Source organism: Hippocampus comes, unplaced genomic scaffold (genome assembly GCF_001891065.2).
Source record: "Hippocampus comes isolate QL1 unplaced genomic scaffold, H_comes_QL1_v1.1 scaffold93, whole genome shotgun sequence".
In the NCBI taxonomy this organism is placed as follows: domain Eukaryota; kingdom Metazoa; phylum Chordata; class Actinopteri; order Syngnathiformes; family Syngnathidae; genus Hippocampus; species Hippocampus comes.
In genome coordinates this window covers 203,901-219,388 of record NW_017805481.1, presented here as the reverse complement: position 1 = coordinate 219,388, position 15,488 = coordinate 203,901, and the positions used below count along the sequence as shown (strand labels likewise).

The following is a 15,488-nucleotide window of genomic DNA, read 5'->3' as shown; positions in this document are numbered from 1 at the left end:
ATTAGCTTACAATATTCACATTTTTGCTGCAAAAACTTAACATCAATCGCCGTAAATAAATATACGTTGGGTTTTCACATCTTCAACAGTCATATATGATAATGTAAAGTGACCCAGACATACGAAACATATGTATTGTAGAACAGCCAAATGTTGTGCCTGTAATTCACATCTTTATTTTTGTAACAGCGAAGGGACCAAAATAGAAGTTATTGTGTCTATGATATATATTTTTCTATCTGACAATTTATTGACTTTCAGAACTTTATTTTTGCCTCAACAAAAAAAAATCCATATTAAAAATCCAACTTTAAAAGGCCTAATCCAGGATACCTTGTATCGCACCCAAAGAGACCGAGGACATAGTCTTGATTTTTTTTTTCCATGCATAATGTGTCCTTCATATACACTGATTGATTGATTAATTGATTTATTAATTAATTATTGATGATCCAAGTGGATCCAACTTAGCTATTGTCAGTCCCTGACATTTTTATTTATTTTTTTATTTTCACGGAACAGCCGCTGAGTGTGCAAGTAGGTTGTGGCATTTCCCCTCAGTCACCAGCAGACTCCTCCTACCAAAGGAGCAGCAGCAGCAGCGGTACAGTGAGTGTCAAGAGCAAAAAAAAAAAAAAAGGACAGGAGCCGCTTGCACCTATATTGCTGTTTGCACGCACGTAGAGGGATACGTCAGGTCAGGGACACTTTCTCTCGAAGGGTTTTTTTTCCCGGTTGATCGTTTTTGCTTGGAAACTCGCCGTCTTCCTTCTTTCCACCGGTTCGGGTGTGCCTTCGAAAGGAAGCGACATTGGGATCGCTTTGTTCTTGCAGAGCCAGAAGGTAATGACCTCACTCGAGCGACTGCTATGAAATGTAAAATGTTTCCGCATGCTGACGTCCTTCCCCCGGTTGTGCTCTCGCTGATAGCTGGCTCCGGAGAAGCGACCTCGATGCTTACAGTGCGTGCACTCATGGCTCGGCGTGTTGCGTTACAACACGCCGAGACATACTTGTTCATTGTTAGTGTATAAAGTGTCATACAATTCCCCTAACTGAAACCAGTGCTCGCTTGAGTTATTCGACAACCCAACTCTGCTCCGCAGGCCCGACTGAGTTTCCTGTGTCATCTCTACCCGCCAAAAAAAACAAAAACATTTGGTTTCGTTACCTTAATCAGTAGTTCTATAAAGAAGAGAATGATTACATACAATCCCCCTAGAAATGGTCATTGTTGTGGTTTTGAATGCTCTTCTGCAGTTGGACATTGGACTTTTTTTTTTTTTTTCTTGCTGCTTCCTGTCCTGGAAATGTCAGTGTAGCTGAGTCAAGTCAGCACGCATTGTAAATGTCATCAGAGATATTGGGTTTTAGTTCTCAGGGCAGGAGAATGACTGTGATTGCACATTTAGTGGCTGGAAGGTAAATGTATGCTTTCGCGGCTGACCTCGTATGTTGCCCGTTTTAATGTTTTGTAAGCGGGCATACAAGCGAGGATGTGTGGAAATGGAATTGCGGCGTTCTGTGATCATCAAGTCAATTGAATTCATGTTTTGCGTCGAAATATGTCGTCGTCGTAGTTTTTAATGGCTAATTTTGCAACACTAGTTTTCAGACTGAAAAGTGCATTTCTTTTCAATTGTTTGTCAGCTCAATTCATCCAAAAGTGGCAACCCGTAAGACAAAGTAACAGCCATCGGGTTTCGCCTTGATTTGTCTTCAATACAAAGTAAATATGGATCGGAGGTTTGGTCTCAAGAGGAAGTGCAGATATGATGAAATGAAACACATTTTCATTGGACGTTTGGCTCCTCAAGGAGTACATCGAGAATGAAAGCCAACTTGAAGCCTTTCCACAAAGTGTCTGTTGTTACAGAGTAATAACATTACTCTGTGGTCGTTGCGATGAAATGAACAGAAAGCTATGTGTAAACAAGATGAAGTGTTTGTTGTTCCATTGCCAAGAGCAGAAAGAGAGAATGGATTTCAAATGTGGTCGTTGTGATCAAGAAATCACAAGCAAAAAGCCATTCGGGTGACTCAGATGTTTTTGAAAATGCGGCCAGTGATGCAAATGTATTTAGATTTGGTTGGTTTGAAGTAGGGCTAAACAATTATTTGAAATCAAATGAGCATTGCAGTGTGGACTATCCAAACTATCCACATGTTTTCATATCGTTGTTTTATGGAACGTGAAAAGTTGAAATGAAAAAAGCAACATACGTGATGGGATTGTTTTTGCGATCTGATTTATGATGTTTGCTTAATTTCACTTGCCACAAAACGTTAAATTATAATGCCATGATAACTGCACTGTTTTTTTTTCTTTCAAAGTCTCACCTCAGCAGGCATGGCAGTGAGCCAGAGGATCTTAAACTCCACCTCCCCGTTCTCGGGGTCGCCGCTGGCCGACCTTAAGGCCTCGTACCCCAAATGCAAAGCTGGGGAGAAAGGAACCCAGCAGCACCACAAACAGCAACAGCAGCAGCAAGGGGAAGAAGAGGAGGACGAAGAGCAGTGGAAGAGCAGCAAAGTGGACTACATCGCTCGTTTGAGTCCCCTGTTGAACAAAGTGCTGACTCAGGGCACTGCCGAGCAAGTCGGAGAGACATCGCTGAAGAGCTCCCCTTTCATTGCACAGGCCGAATGTAATTATGACGATTCCGTAACATCAAAACAATCAACACTCTCATCATCTAACATGCCGCCGTCCTCTAGGTGAAACTCAGGACTCACAGGAATTTAGTCCGTCCTGTTTTGAGCGTTCCTACGTCCCCTCATCTGGCTGTTTTATCGTCAGGTATCATTCGCGCTTCAAAAAAAAAAAAATTCATACCAAAATGGAGTTGGCATTGTTTGAATGCATACTTTTGCTTCAGTCTGCAGCCGGAGCACAACAATGTGGCTTGCCCGACCACGGCCTCCGTCCAAGCGCCAACGCCACTCGGCCCCAGAAAGAAGCCCCGAAAAAGAGTGAAGCGCAAAGGCCGGAAAAAAGTTCCTTTGGGGAAGAACAAGAAAGAAGAGGAGCGGCAACCGAGCAGATACCACACAGATACTGCGGTGCCCTCTGGAGTGCCTGAACAGGAGAGTGGGAGTTCCCTGGAGCACATCCAAGTAAGCACAATGGTTCAAAGAGGTGGGGGGGGGGGAGTCCTTGGTTGAACCTTTTAACCACTTAAATTCATCAATCAATTCAGGGTTAGCGGGCGTCAACATTAACGGTGGCCCATACGGCATGGGCAGTATCCCATTCTGTCACGGTTGCCAAAAAAGCCCAAATGGGCATTTTTTTTTTTGTTTGTTTGTTTTCGACTGGAGGGGAAAAAAACGTATCTGGCAAGAAAAATATTCAACTGGCGCATGCTGGACTGGATAAATGGGCATGAATCAGGATTAGCCTCATGTTGCTAGCTTTAGCTAGCCTATGGGCCACAAGCTTTAATAGATTCATACCAGTGGAAGCACCGAATGGCCACGAGGAACAAGTGCAGCAACGGAAAGTGACACTAGTTGTCAGTTTGTGTTCAATAACAACAATTGTGCACTATCAATATTTGAAGAAATCATCAATGCTTTTCGCTCTTGCAGGAGGACTCGCTGCACGCAGGAAGGAGCCGCCTCAGTTCCTCGTGCTGCAGCAGCGTGGAGAGCGCAGAGGATGTCGTGCCTCCTCTCTATGGCACTAAGCTCTACAACACAGGCTCCGGCTGCTCCCCGCTGGCTTGGGCCGAGCCATTCCCGGGCACTCTATGTAGCCTCTGCTCCTACGGACCAGACAGCGACTCGCTCAGCAGCGCCGGCGACTGCTCGCTGGCCCTCGCCGGCCTGCGAGGCAGCGTCAGCCAGGGCGACGCGTGCTACGCGGGGCCCTTCTTTAAAGAGGTGGAGCGAAACGCCGGAGAGGAGGAAGAAGACAAGTGGCAGTCCGTCGACAATGAGGGGATCATTTTTTACAACGAAGTGAGTTATTTATGCGGGGGACATATTGTGCTTTTTTTTTTTTTTAACGTATTCATTAAAAACAGTTCCCAGGTGTCTTAATAAAATGTCCACGGCATGCAGGCATACAGTAAACCATCAAATACTTACGCTTGACTATTCATGATCGTAGGCGAGTCCTGCTGTGAATAGCAGCCACCCAGAAAGGTTTGTAATTGATTATAGATGCCTCAAATGCTAGCAAAGCATTTTTGTTGTTGTTGTTGTTTGACAAGGCTATTGCTTGACAAAATGAAGCTCTTCCACTTAGTTCAACCTAGTCGCTTGACACCAAGATGCCAACAGGTGGCACCAAAGCAATATTTTTATATTGGACATGGCTTTGTCCGAGTGCTAAAACAGTGACTAGCGACGTTGCAGCATATTCCCCGCCATGGGGAAATTGGCTCTTCATATGCTACACTGTGTGTTTGTAACGCAACACCTGCAGAAGATACAGAAATTGGACAGGTACCACCAATAATTTCGTGTTATTCCAGAAACAATGTCGGTTTTCCTAAATATGTCCGCTTTAATCACAACTATGTCATTTGCCTTTTCCCCTCATCAGAACATCCAGCCTGTTGAATCAGAGTATAAGGAAGGAAGGGAGTTTGTCCTGTCAGAGTTCATCAAGGAAGGCTCCTACGGCGAAGTCCACAGCGCTCAAGATGTCAACACCGGGTTCAAGTTTGCTGTCAAAAAGGTAACACCGAGCGAATCCGCAATTCATAGCCCAGCTTGGATTTTACTTTAACGCCTTCCTCCTTCTAGATCCCCCTGAAGAGGTTCAACAGCGAGGAGGCGAGCACGTGGAGTGCCCTCCGATCTCCTCGCATCCTGGAGCTCTTCGGAGTTGTCCGAGACGGGCCTTATGTTTTCTTTCTCATGGACCACAAATCTGGCAAGCGCTTCTTTATCGTTGCCCGCGATAATGCTGTGATATACAGCGGTAAACAAGAAGGCACCCTTTCCGTTCAGGCTCGCTCAGCCAAATGATTATACGCCGTGGGCGGCTGCCGGAGGACCTGAGCCTCTACTACCTGTTGCAAGTCGCGACAGCCCTTGAGTACCTGGCCAAGAAGAAAGTGGTGCATCTTGATGTGAAAGGTATTTGTGGTTATTTTATTTCTATACATTTAATTCCACATACACTTTTGTGGATGGATGGGGCACGGGCCTAAAACAATTTCCACGAAGCTTCAAAGATGATGCTATTATGTTTTGGTCAAAATTCAGATGAAGGTGTAGAGACAGGAATCAAAGAAGCAAAATGGCCTCCATCAACCAGGAAGTAGACTGCTAACTAGCAAACTGACTCATCTATCTGTCTATCGAGCTAGCTTGCTAGATAGCTAGGTCTAGCTAGATAGCGACCTATCTATCTATCTATCTGCCTATCTAGCTAGGTTTTGTGTTCCTGTGATACCTCGTGTATCTGAAACATTAAAAAAATCTCTACATGGCCCATCCTGTAGCTTGAGAACTGCAACAAGACCTGCCCTGACTTTAATTAGCTGTCATCCAGACGTTTGGTCTCACATGGATTTACAGCACCTGTGACCGAGCGTGAGGAAAGCAGCGGCGGGTTTTGGGAATTTCCCCCCGTGACTCAGCCGCTGCTAGGAAGCCAAGGCGCATGCGTGGTGGCAAAAAAAAAAAAAAGAGAGAGAGAGAGAAGGGGGGGAGGGATGATATGAAGAGCAGGAAGTAATTGAGACAAGGGGGGTGCAGAAAAAAAGGTAAGAGAAAGGTAGATGAACTGAAAGGAAATGCCACCAAAACTGCTCTTACTTGTAGTTTTGTATTGCATCTCTCCCTTTTTTTCACACCCCTCCTCTTTTCTTTCTGGCCGTGTACAGCTGCTCTGTTTCCAATTAAACAGCCCTTCAAGTATGCATAAGTCATGGAAGTCACCCAAGCTCCATAATTTTTTTTTTTCCTCCTTTTGTCCCTCAGCCGACAACGTGTTGCTGTCTGAGGACGGCAGAGACTCCTTCCTGTGCGACTTTGGCCACGCCGAGAGATTGGACAGTGGCGGGCAGAGTCTCAGTGGGTCTCGAGGTAGGACCGTCCGGAGGTGGACCGCCAAAAAATATGACATCTATCGCATTATTCCTCACTGTTGGCCATCTTATTGAAAAAAGACCTGAAAGGTACTGAGACGCACATGGCCCCCGAAATGGTGATGGGCGAACCCCGCGGAGCCAGAGCAGATGTGTGGAGCAGCTGCTGCATGTTACTGCACATGCTCAATGGGTGCCCACCTTGGACCAGATATTACACCTGTCGGCTCTTCCTTAAGGTACCGTACGACACAGGTGGCAAAAAATACTCATCATCTTGAGTTTATGAAATGAGACTACAAAAATGTGAATACTGCAATGCTCAACATAAGGGAGGACGTTAAGTGCAGTACATCCATGCCATACAGCAGGGGTATCCAAACTACGGGCCCAGGGTTATTTGCGGCTTGCCATCTATTTTTAGCGGCCCACGGTGTGACCAAAAAAATAAATAAATAAATAAAAACCCTAAACTAAAAATGACATTTGACAGGGGCCAGAAGGTTAGTTAAAATGTCTGTCTGTTGAACCTTTTTCGATATTCAAACTTTTTTTCTGGATGTGGACCTCAAACAAAAACGTTTGGACATCCCTGTCATATGGACGCCCTGTTGTCAACAGATCGCCAACGACCCGCCGCCGCTCCGAGAGATCCCGCCGGACTGCGGCCCTCTCACGGCGGAGTTGATCAAGGCGGGACTGCAGAAGGATCCCAGCAAGAGAGCGTCGGCCAGTGACATGAAGGAACGTGCGGCCAGAGCGCTCAAACAAGGTGCTTATACTCCTCCTCTGGAATTTGCATGGGGTTCATACCTTTCGCTTAGCTTTGTCTTTAACTTTACCTCAGCTGTATCTTGACTTTACCTTTAGGTTAGCCTTATCCTTCATGTTACCTTACTTTCACCTTTTGCATGCAGTTGGCGGACTCAGAAGCCCATGGAGGAGTTCCTACACGGAACCTCTTTATTTCGCCAACAAACCCCCAGACTCCCCACCAGTCGAGTGTGAAAACGATGAGAACAACACGGACAGGAGTTCGATAGTGCGGCTGAACGCCAGACTCCCCACCAGTCGAGTGTGAAAACGATGAGGAGGAGAACACGGACAGGAGTTCGATAGTGCAGCTGAACAACGGCGATGAAGACGAAGCCGACGTGTGTGAGCAAGGAACTAATTTCGATTTAAAACAGTCGAAAAACAGGATCACCAACACTGTTCCAGAACTTGAGCTGCGTAAACTAGAGAAAGGTGAGCTTCCCGTTCACGGTTTTGGCTCGTCTATGCACCGTATTTTACAGCGCTTTCTGTTTTTTTTTTTTCTTTAGACTTCTATCTCAGTAGCCTTTCTCAGCTTCACTCTGCTGAGATGCAGGAGCAGCTCTTGTCTTGTCTCAGCAGCGACGCCTACTCCAACCGGGATCCGTGGGACAAAAAGGTAATTCGAAACTCATAACGGTACAGTTGCATCTCAATTAGGCATGGGCCAATATTAAATTCTGACAGTATGATAACCATGAGCTACCTTGGGGCTAACTAGTACCTCTGGCGCCATTTTGTTTGTTTGTTTTATGGTTTTTCTTGTCAGAAGGCCAATTCCAACCTATAGTTATTTATGTATTTATTTTTCTAATCATCAACTAGAATTGTCACATTATTTTTTTTTTTAAAAGGAAATTATTAAATACTTGACTCTGCACATAATTAATCTCCATTCATCACCTGATGTAAAAAGTTTGAAAGCCACTGGAAACCATATTTGGCCAACTTGAGAAATCCAAGTGGTTGCCTAACTGAAAGGCAGTAGAACCATCTGATTTCTCCCAACCAATCAGAGAACAGATAAGATGACCACAGAGGGGAAAAAAAAAATTTGGTTTAAGTGTTTTAAGAGTTGCGCTTGGTTTGTTCAGGACTCGGGCCGCTGGTCGCTGAGCCCCGCCGACGACTATAGTTCAGGAGTCTGCTCTGACAGCAGCCAGCTGGACGGGCACCAGAGCGTTAGTTTGGACTTGTTGGGCCACTCGCCGCCTCAACCGTGCTGCTTCCAAGGTGCACCACCAAAGCGCACCTAACGCTCACACGCTCACTGTCTCTCACTCACATACACAGAATCAAACGGTAAATTTTTTGGTCCGGGTGTAGGGGTGGACGTCTGCATCCGAGACTTCAACGGGACAATCATCCAAATCCGAGAGACGCGGCGGGTGAAGGTGGGCCACATCGCCACCGGCATCAGCGATCAAGTAAGACCCAACATCTCCTCGTCCTTTTTAAATATGAGGCTCTAATTTCGTGGTGTGCCTGTACTCTTATTATGATTTATCAGGACAGCACAGAAGCGTCCCAAGTTCCCACTAGACAAAATTATTCATGTTAGACTTTGCTAAAAAGAAAAACCTTTTTCGAGAATTTACTGCCATCCACCATCACACCCATTCTAAATGAACTTTTCTTTCCGTTTTAAGATCTCCGAGAGAGTTTTCACCTTGGAGACACAGCTGGGCTGCACAGTGGCTCACGACGAGGAGGTTCAGGAGTCGGGGCTGAAGCTCTGCTGCGTCCCGGCTCCTGATTTCAGTGCCTCTTGGAGGTGGAGGATCAGAGATGGCGCACTGGAAACTAGATGAGAGTTAAAGAACAATGAAGTCCTTTTCACACGATTTGATGTCTTATTCTGGACGTTTTAGTCCCTCGTAGCCATCAAACTACATTGTAGCTTTGTTTCTTATCATAATTCTGTACCCTTAACAAAAAAAGCATCTAAACATGTATTTCCTCTTCAGGAATTGCATTCATTTGGTACTTCATTTAGCCAGCAAAAGTCCCCGATTGTAGAAAAAGCTAAATATTGCAATAAATCCTACTCTACTGAGTGTTCATGTATGATTTAATGCTGCTCTAATTCATTGTGCTGCAGACACAAATGAAAATAGGCTACAGGGACAATGAAAAAAGTACCAGGACATAAGCTTCAGTTTATGAATTCTGGTACTTGCCATAAAAAAAAAAAAAGGCCAGGTTAATTATTTTAAAGGACACAATAAACCTGTGACTTAGTAATAACCAGCGGTGGCCTTTTTTTGTGCGTGTGATTTTTTTTTTTTATAGCTCATCCCATCAGCCTCACATTTGAGCTTTGGCATTTAAACCTCCAGCTGTATTCTCCGCTTCATTGAAATTAAATTGTCTGCGGATGTTAATGGCTGATCTTGGAAAAGTTTAATCATGCAAGTAAAGAAAAACACATGGTAAGAGTTAATGTTTAATATCCATATTACAACATAAAAATTCATTCCAAAGTGATTGTTTTTTTTTTTTTTCTTTCCAGAGCTTGACTTGAAACTTTTAGAAATGTGATAGAAAAAAGTGAAAATGTCAGTATAAAAACAAAGAAACAAGACCAAGGCACTGACAAACAAATGTCTAATTTTTGTTTTTTTTTTTGCTGTGGAGACAAAACTCAATATTGAATGACTCTCAAAACTAAAACAGTACTGCACTTTTCAAACAGGTGAGGTACACTCAACTTTTCTGTTTGTGTCTGTTTAGTGACCACACGCGCAGTTTATTACAAAAGCTGGTCCAGAGTATGACTAAACATTACATAAGCAGACTGCGTTTTAGGAGACAACAGAACTGCTCTATTTACCATGTGACTTGCCGACATATTGCTTTGGATACGGGAGTCAAACAAAAACAGGACAGAAATGGCTGCCACAGTCTCTAGGGGTGTTCACACGGCACACATTTGCTCCGGTGCTGCACCTTTGTTGCGATATATCTTTCACCGGAGCAAATTTTGTGGCGCGTTCACACGTACAAAGCCCCTGAGCGTGTTAACCCCGGCGCAGCCCCACTTGCGTTCACACGGCATTTTCTGCAGCGGTGCAAAACGATAGAAAACAAAGAGCTGTCGTGTTGGTTCTTTTTAAAACAAACAACTCAAGCAACTACTGCAGAGGCACGTCCTTCTCCTTCCTCGGTCTCCGTGCCTTCTGCTCGAGAGGCGTTCAATGACCACCCCCCAAAACGTAAATCAACAATGACTTCAATGACACTCAGAAAAGCAAACGTAGTGCGCCAAACAAAAAATCAAGAGAGGAAATCACAAAATAAATTCTATGGGGGGGTTGTGAACACACAACAGAGGAACAAACTACACAAACAACTCCGAGACAGTCCAGTCTCCTACAAAAGGAAAGATGACGGAAGTACAACAGAGCACGAAAGCAACGCATTCTAGCCCTATGTAATCAACTCTTCTCATGCGTAGCGAGGCTACTCCCCCCGCAAACTAGCATTTGCTCCGGAGCAAATTTTTAACCCTGTAGAGTTCACACGTATTTTACATCGGTGCTGCCCCGCAAACGAGTATTTGCTCCGGAGCAAATTTTTAAACCACCTCCCTGAGCAGGGTTAAATTTGCTCCGGTTTAAGCTGTTTTCAGGGGCTACACCGGTGTAACTTTGTACGTGAGAACGCTCTACTTGTGCTGCCCCGGCGCAGCACCGGAGCAAATGTTGCCGTGTGAACACCTTTTTTTTTTTTCTTTTAATCTTACTGACAATTAAGGATTGCTATTTTTCTACATAAAGTAAGAAGCCAATAATAGAACATGTTGATTGCACATTGAAAAATCATGAGGAAGATGCATTCTTTCTGAATGAAATGAAGGAGGTAAGACATCCTCCAAATGACAGCAGAAAACAAAAATAGTGTTTTTTTCTTTTCTTTCGGTACCAAAAAGGTACAAAATAAATTATTTAAAATGCATTCCCTCGCTCAGGCGTGTGCCTAGTGTGTGTGTGTTTGTAACCCCCAAACAACCTTTAGTGCATACGGCCCACATGACAAGAGGGGGGAGGGAGGGGTTTACAGCAGCGCCACAGTCCTTACAAAAAGTTCAAATCCTCATGCAAGTTCTTTGTTCTCCTTGGCCCCAACCAGTGTGCTCCTCACATTTTACGAGTCACGATTATCGTGGCGATGACCCCTGCCATGAACACAGCCACCAGTTGCCACGTCGGAGTGCCAAAGTAAGAGCGAATGCTCTCCTTAAAATAAATTAAAAAAGAAAACGATGAGCAGGTTTGAATGCTGAGAAAGCAGTACCTGCACGGGTGATGATTTCCGACGTCCTTACCCAGCCTCCTTGCTCCCAGATCCAGTTGAGAAAGTGTTCACGGAGGTAGTCGATGGTCCAGTTGATGATGGTTCTGATGACGTCGGGAACTTGAGTCAAGAGCGCCTGCAACCAAAAGACACAATTTAGAAAGGCCTCGCTTCATTTGGCAATGACAGCATGTCACAGAGGTGGTCAAATTATCCTGAGATGGGGGAGAGGTATCACTTTAAAATAATCTCATATTTGTGATTTATTTTTAAAACGTAAACAATTTGCCATAATACACAATCCCAGCATTTTTATGTTTTATTACCCAAATTTGTGCTTTATTGCCTATCTCTTAAAAACCACGTATTCTTCGAATTTTGCGACTTTTTTGAGCTTGTTAAAAAAATAGCACTAAATTTGGATTCACACCACAAAGAGACATTTTTGCTGGTTCGAAATTAATCACATTTTTAGACATTTTATTTGAATGAAAGGGGGCCATGCTGTATTTCACAAAAACGAGAATCTACATGAACTTGTTTTAAATTTAACTCCTGTATGCACTGTAGTAATTGTGATATTAAGAGCTGAAGTGAGTGTTCTAATTTAGTATTTGACTATTTGTCGTGTGAAATAAACAGTCATCCTGACTTGCCCACAAGTACGGGCATTACTGTATTTGAACTCATTCACTGCCAGCCCAGTAAAAACGCATCTTTTGACATTTATAGCCATCAATGGCAGTTAATTTCCCATATAAATATATTTTTTTCCCATTTCCCGTAGTTTATGTGCAGCTCAAATTTTGGCTCCCAACACAGAGCAAAAACCTGTACTGCCAACTTGGCAAGGCAATAGGGTGTGGTATTTGTGTTGAATTGTGGAATAAAAAAAATGAATTGCACGTTTCCCTTAAGCCTCTCTCTTTGTCGTGATGTTTAGTCATGGGCTTTTTTCTTTTGGGGGTGCTGGACTCACTTTGATGACTAGTCGACAGGCCAAGTAAAAGAGAGTGACAACTCGGCCCCAGCTGAACTTTCCGTCGGCGAAGATCTCAACAGCCACTTTCACAAACACCTCCTTGGTGGGTCTCAGCGAGGGGGAGTTGATCATCCTTAGCGAGGGAAAATTACAGAGAATTGGATTAGGGTTGCTGTTAACCATAGACAGACCAGGCGGAGACAGATATTTGTTAGAATTAAATTCTGATGACAGTTTCGTTGTGTGATTAAAAAAAAAAAAGAAGAATGAATAAAAGGTCCCTTAACATGTACGCTTGTAAACATATTAAACATTTGACTGTTTTACCATAATATCAGCCCATTAAATCATCCAGCCAATCATTGAGTCAGACACTAGTCGATGCAGTTAGACAAAATAGATAGGCGATCGATAAAGATACTGTCGATTAGATGGACGTAAAGAGGAATTCACTTTATCAGTAGTCTCCAAAATGCAAGCAGCCCTCTCAGCCATGCCATATTACTAATATGTCATAATATCCATACAAGTCTTGTTTCTTCATTTTCTTTAACAACAAAAATAAAAATGAAATGCCGCAGCTACTTACTGTTGGAGTTCCACATTGCCGTCCAGCTCGTCTCCAATCTTCTGTAGGCACTGGGCCAGCCTCTTGTGGCTGGTATCGCATATCTCGCCTCCACCCAGCTGGGCCCGGGTCACGACGGCGCTGTTGTCTCCGTGCCGGCGGACTCGCTCGTAAATGAAACTGCAAGGGGGGTAAAAAAAATGTAATCAATCGAAAAATACCAAAGCACACATTTGTGATTTGTCACGTGACATTTGAGCTTACTCTTTTAACAAGACAGCCCCCAGTTCCAGTATCTGCTCCTTGGAGTCGCCTGCAAGACAAAGAACAGGATTCTCTTAGTCACCAATTTTCATTTTCAATCCCTCCATTATCCGCAAACAAAATGAATACAAACAAAACATTGTGCCCATTTGTTTGGTACTGTGTTGCGCAACACATTTGACATTATTTTCACACAACTCATGAATTTGTCTGAAAATCAATACCTCAAAAACAAGAACTCATTATTCTATACTGACAGAATGTATCATGGGTTACATATCAAGCCCCCCCACCCTAAAAATCACAGTTCTGCCTTCACTAAGTCGCCTACTTGCTCTTTGTGTGATACTGGTGGCATCTTGGTGTCAAGGAAGTATGTGGAAGTGAGCTGAGGAGTTTCAGTCAGACATAAATTGTGGTTGCCGGCAACTTGTGGCATGAAAAGGCAATTAAAACTCGTTTTGGCGGATTTTCGCTATTCGAGGTGTAATTGAGTCAATGCATTACTTTTATAGTGACCATCAGTTGTTCACCATACCTTTCATAGATTCACTTCCCTTACACAAGAACTGTAAAGAAAGATCAACACAAGCTTTTCGTTTTGCGAGGTAAGCAAACGCGAAGCTTTAACATAGAACATTGTGCCGACATAAGAATAGAGGTCAACATTTTAAGGTCTAAGTGCCCACACTGGTGTCGTTTATTTCCTCTTGACTTATCTCGAGACTAAACTTGAGGCTAACGTGAGGCTAACGTTTCGCCTCTCGTGGAACAAAATGTTGCGTTTTGCCAACGAGATGTGAAGCCACAGTTGTAGAATGAGAACGAATGACGACAGGGCAATATCGTGTCCGCGTTACGAAGCGCCGGCGACATTGTCACAGGTATTTTAAGTCAGCATAACAAAGGTGCGACTGGCTAACAAACCTTGTCCTCCTCCACCCGGGTGCGCTGCCATCTTGATTTGTGCTCAAACAAACACACCGCTGGAACTTCCGTATTAAAACACGTGACAACTTGTTTGTCGCTGGCAAGCGGGGCGATGATGTCATCTTTGTTTCTGTCTTCAAAAATCGACCAGATGCCGTATTTATTTAACGGATAAATATTTTTAAAAATATTTTCCCGTGTCGTTAGTAGTCACGCGCTAGTTCTGTGGGGTTTTTTTAAATTTAATTTAAGAGCTTCGATTTTAGATTATTACATATTATCGCAAAAAAATATTAAGAATATTTATGAGGCTGTATTGATAATTATTGCATGAGGATAATGGCCAAAAATATAACCAATTTGATTAAAAACATCTGAATTCAAAAATTTTCCACGAAATTCAGGCGAAATTAAACAATAATTACCTCTCAGACGCCATGCATTTCTAAATAGATGAGATGGTCATTCGTGAAAACTGTTATATTTCAAATTTTGTTGTAAAACAGATTCTCTACTTGGAACACTTCCCTCGCTGTCCATTTCCTTGGTTATACTAAAGCTTTGTGATGATTATTTCTCTAAATTGATTGGCTGGAGATGTCACATGGGCTCATTTTATTGCCTTTGATACAAAAGGTTATCAAATTCCCAAACACTGTTAATGTTAGACATGATCAAATTTCATAATGTGTTCATATGTTCAATAAATCAGTCAATCAATCAGTAGTATTCATCCCAACAATTACTCCTGAAATGCCCCTCCGTTACCACCGCTACAGCCATTCATTTTCATTATTTCAGTGTAGTATATATTTCTTTTGTGACTTTTGTTTGGTGGTGTGCCATGAGATTTGGCAAATGTAAAATATGGAATAACTAGTGATTGGTCAATAGCGCATTTAGTGGCCCGCATGGTCTGCGGGGTGCATTGGAGGAGTTGTCTCACCTGCATGACATCACACTTAGCACTGTGCTATTTTTCTGTGCTCTGGCTTAGAGGGGTTGATAGGTGGAGTCATGATGACATCACACTCTGTAATTTAAACCTGAGTGTGCCGGAATCCAATTTAAATTATACCATCACCTGCATGACCTCACAATTAGCACTGTGCTAATTATCTGTCCTCTGGCTTAGAGGACAGATAGGTGGAGTCATGATGACATCACAATGTGTAATTTTAAACAGGAAGCGTGCACTGCCCCAGAATGGATGTCTGACCTAAATTACACCAATGCTGTAGGAGATCGTCCCAGCGGCAAGGATGCAAATCCTCAGCAGTGTCGGTTCTTGGCTCTCGGCAACAGCGAGAAGCTGCTTCCTGTCAACACCCTCCATCGGAGGCCCTCACCACCCCCTCACTGGTGCATCACCACCTCAAACCGAGCGCACTCCGCTCCATGGGAAATCCAAAAAGCACATCCTGCTGTATCAGGTCACCGGAACGTGCTCCACGCACGCTCAACAACCTCCATGCTGGCGCCACCTGCACACCATAAGCTCCATGGTGAGCTGCATGCACCACAAGAGGACGCCTCTTCAGTTTTATCCGTACATTTCCTCCACAACAGCACTTGGCAAAACTGA

General features: G+C 43.7%; 2 protein-coding genes across 2 annotated transcripts; one reads left to right on the top strand and one right to left on the bottom strand.

Annotated features, from left to right (window-relative positions):
* The first annotated feature begins 443 nt into the window (after positions 1 to 443).
* map3k14a (mitogen-activated protein kinase kinase kinase 14a) lies at positions 444 to 9,110 on the top strand. Its single transcript, XM_019875778.1, is given in 17 exon segments — positions 444 to 843; positions 2,349 to 2,648; positions 2,719 to 2,800; positions 2,880 to 3,117; positions 3,592 to 3,963; positions 4,553 to 4,687; positions 4,756 to 4,885; positions 4,963 to 5,091; positions 5,941 to 6,045; positions 6,129 to 6,286; positions 6,669 to 6,819; positions 6,965 to 7,098; positions 7,100 to 7,295; positions 7,373 to 7,482; positions 7,958 to 8,096; positions 8,190 to 8,290; positions 8,513 to 9,110. Coding segments are annotated over 16 exon segments (2,640 nt in total). The 5' UTR covers positions 444 to 843; positions 2,349 to 2,350; the 3' UTR covers positions 8,675 to 9,110.
* A 1,487-nt stretch (positions 9,111 to 10,597) lies between these two features.
* Positions 10,598 to 13,996, bottom strand: LOC109519324 (apoptosis regulator BAX). The gene is made up of 6 exons (XM_019875774.1): positions 13,901 to 13,996; positions 12,974 to 13,022; positions 12,731 to 12,889; positions 12,139 to 12,274; positions 11,191 to 11,295; positions 10,598 to 11,101 (listed from the first exon to the last, which is right to left on the bottom strand). Exons 1-6 carry the CDS (start codon positions 13,929 to 13,931, stop codon positions 11,003 to 11,005), a joined length of 579 nt encoding a protein of 192 aa, XP_019731333.1. The 5' UTR covers positions 13,932 to 13,996; the 3' UTR covers positions 10,598 to 11,002.
* Between the last annotated feature and the right edge of the window lie 1,492 nt (positions 13,997 to 15,488).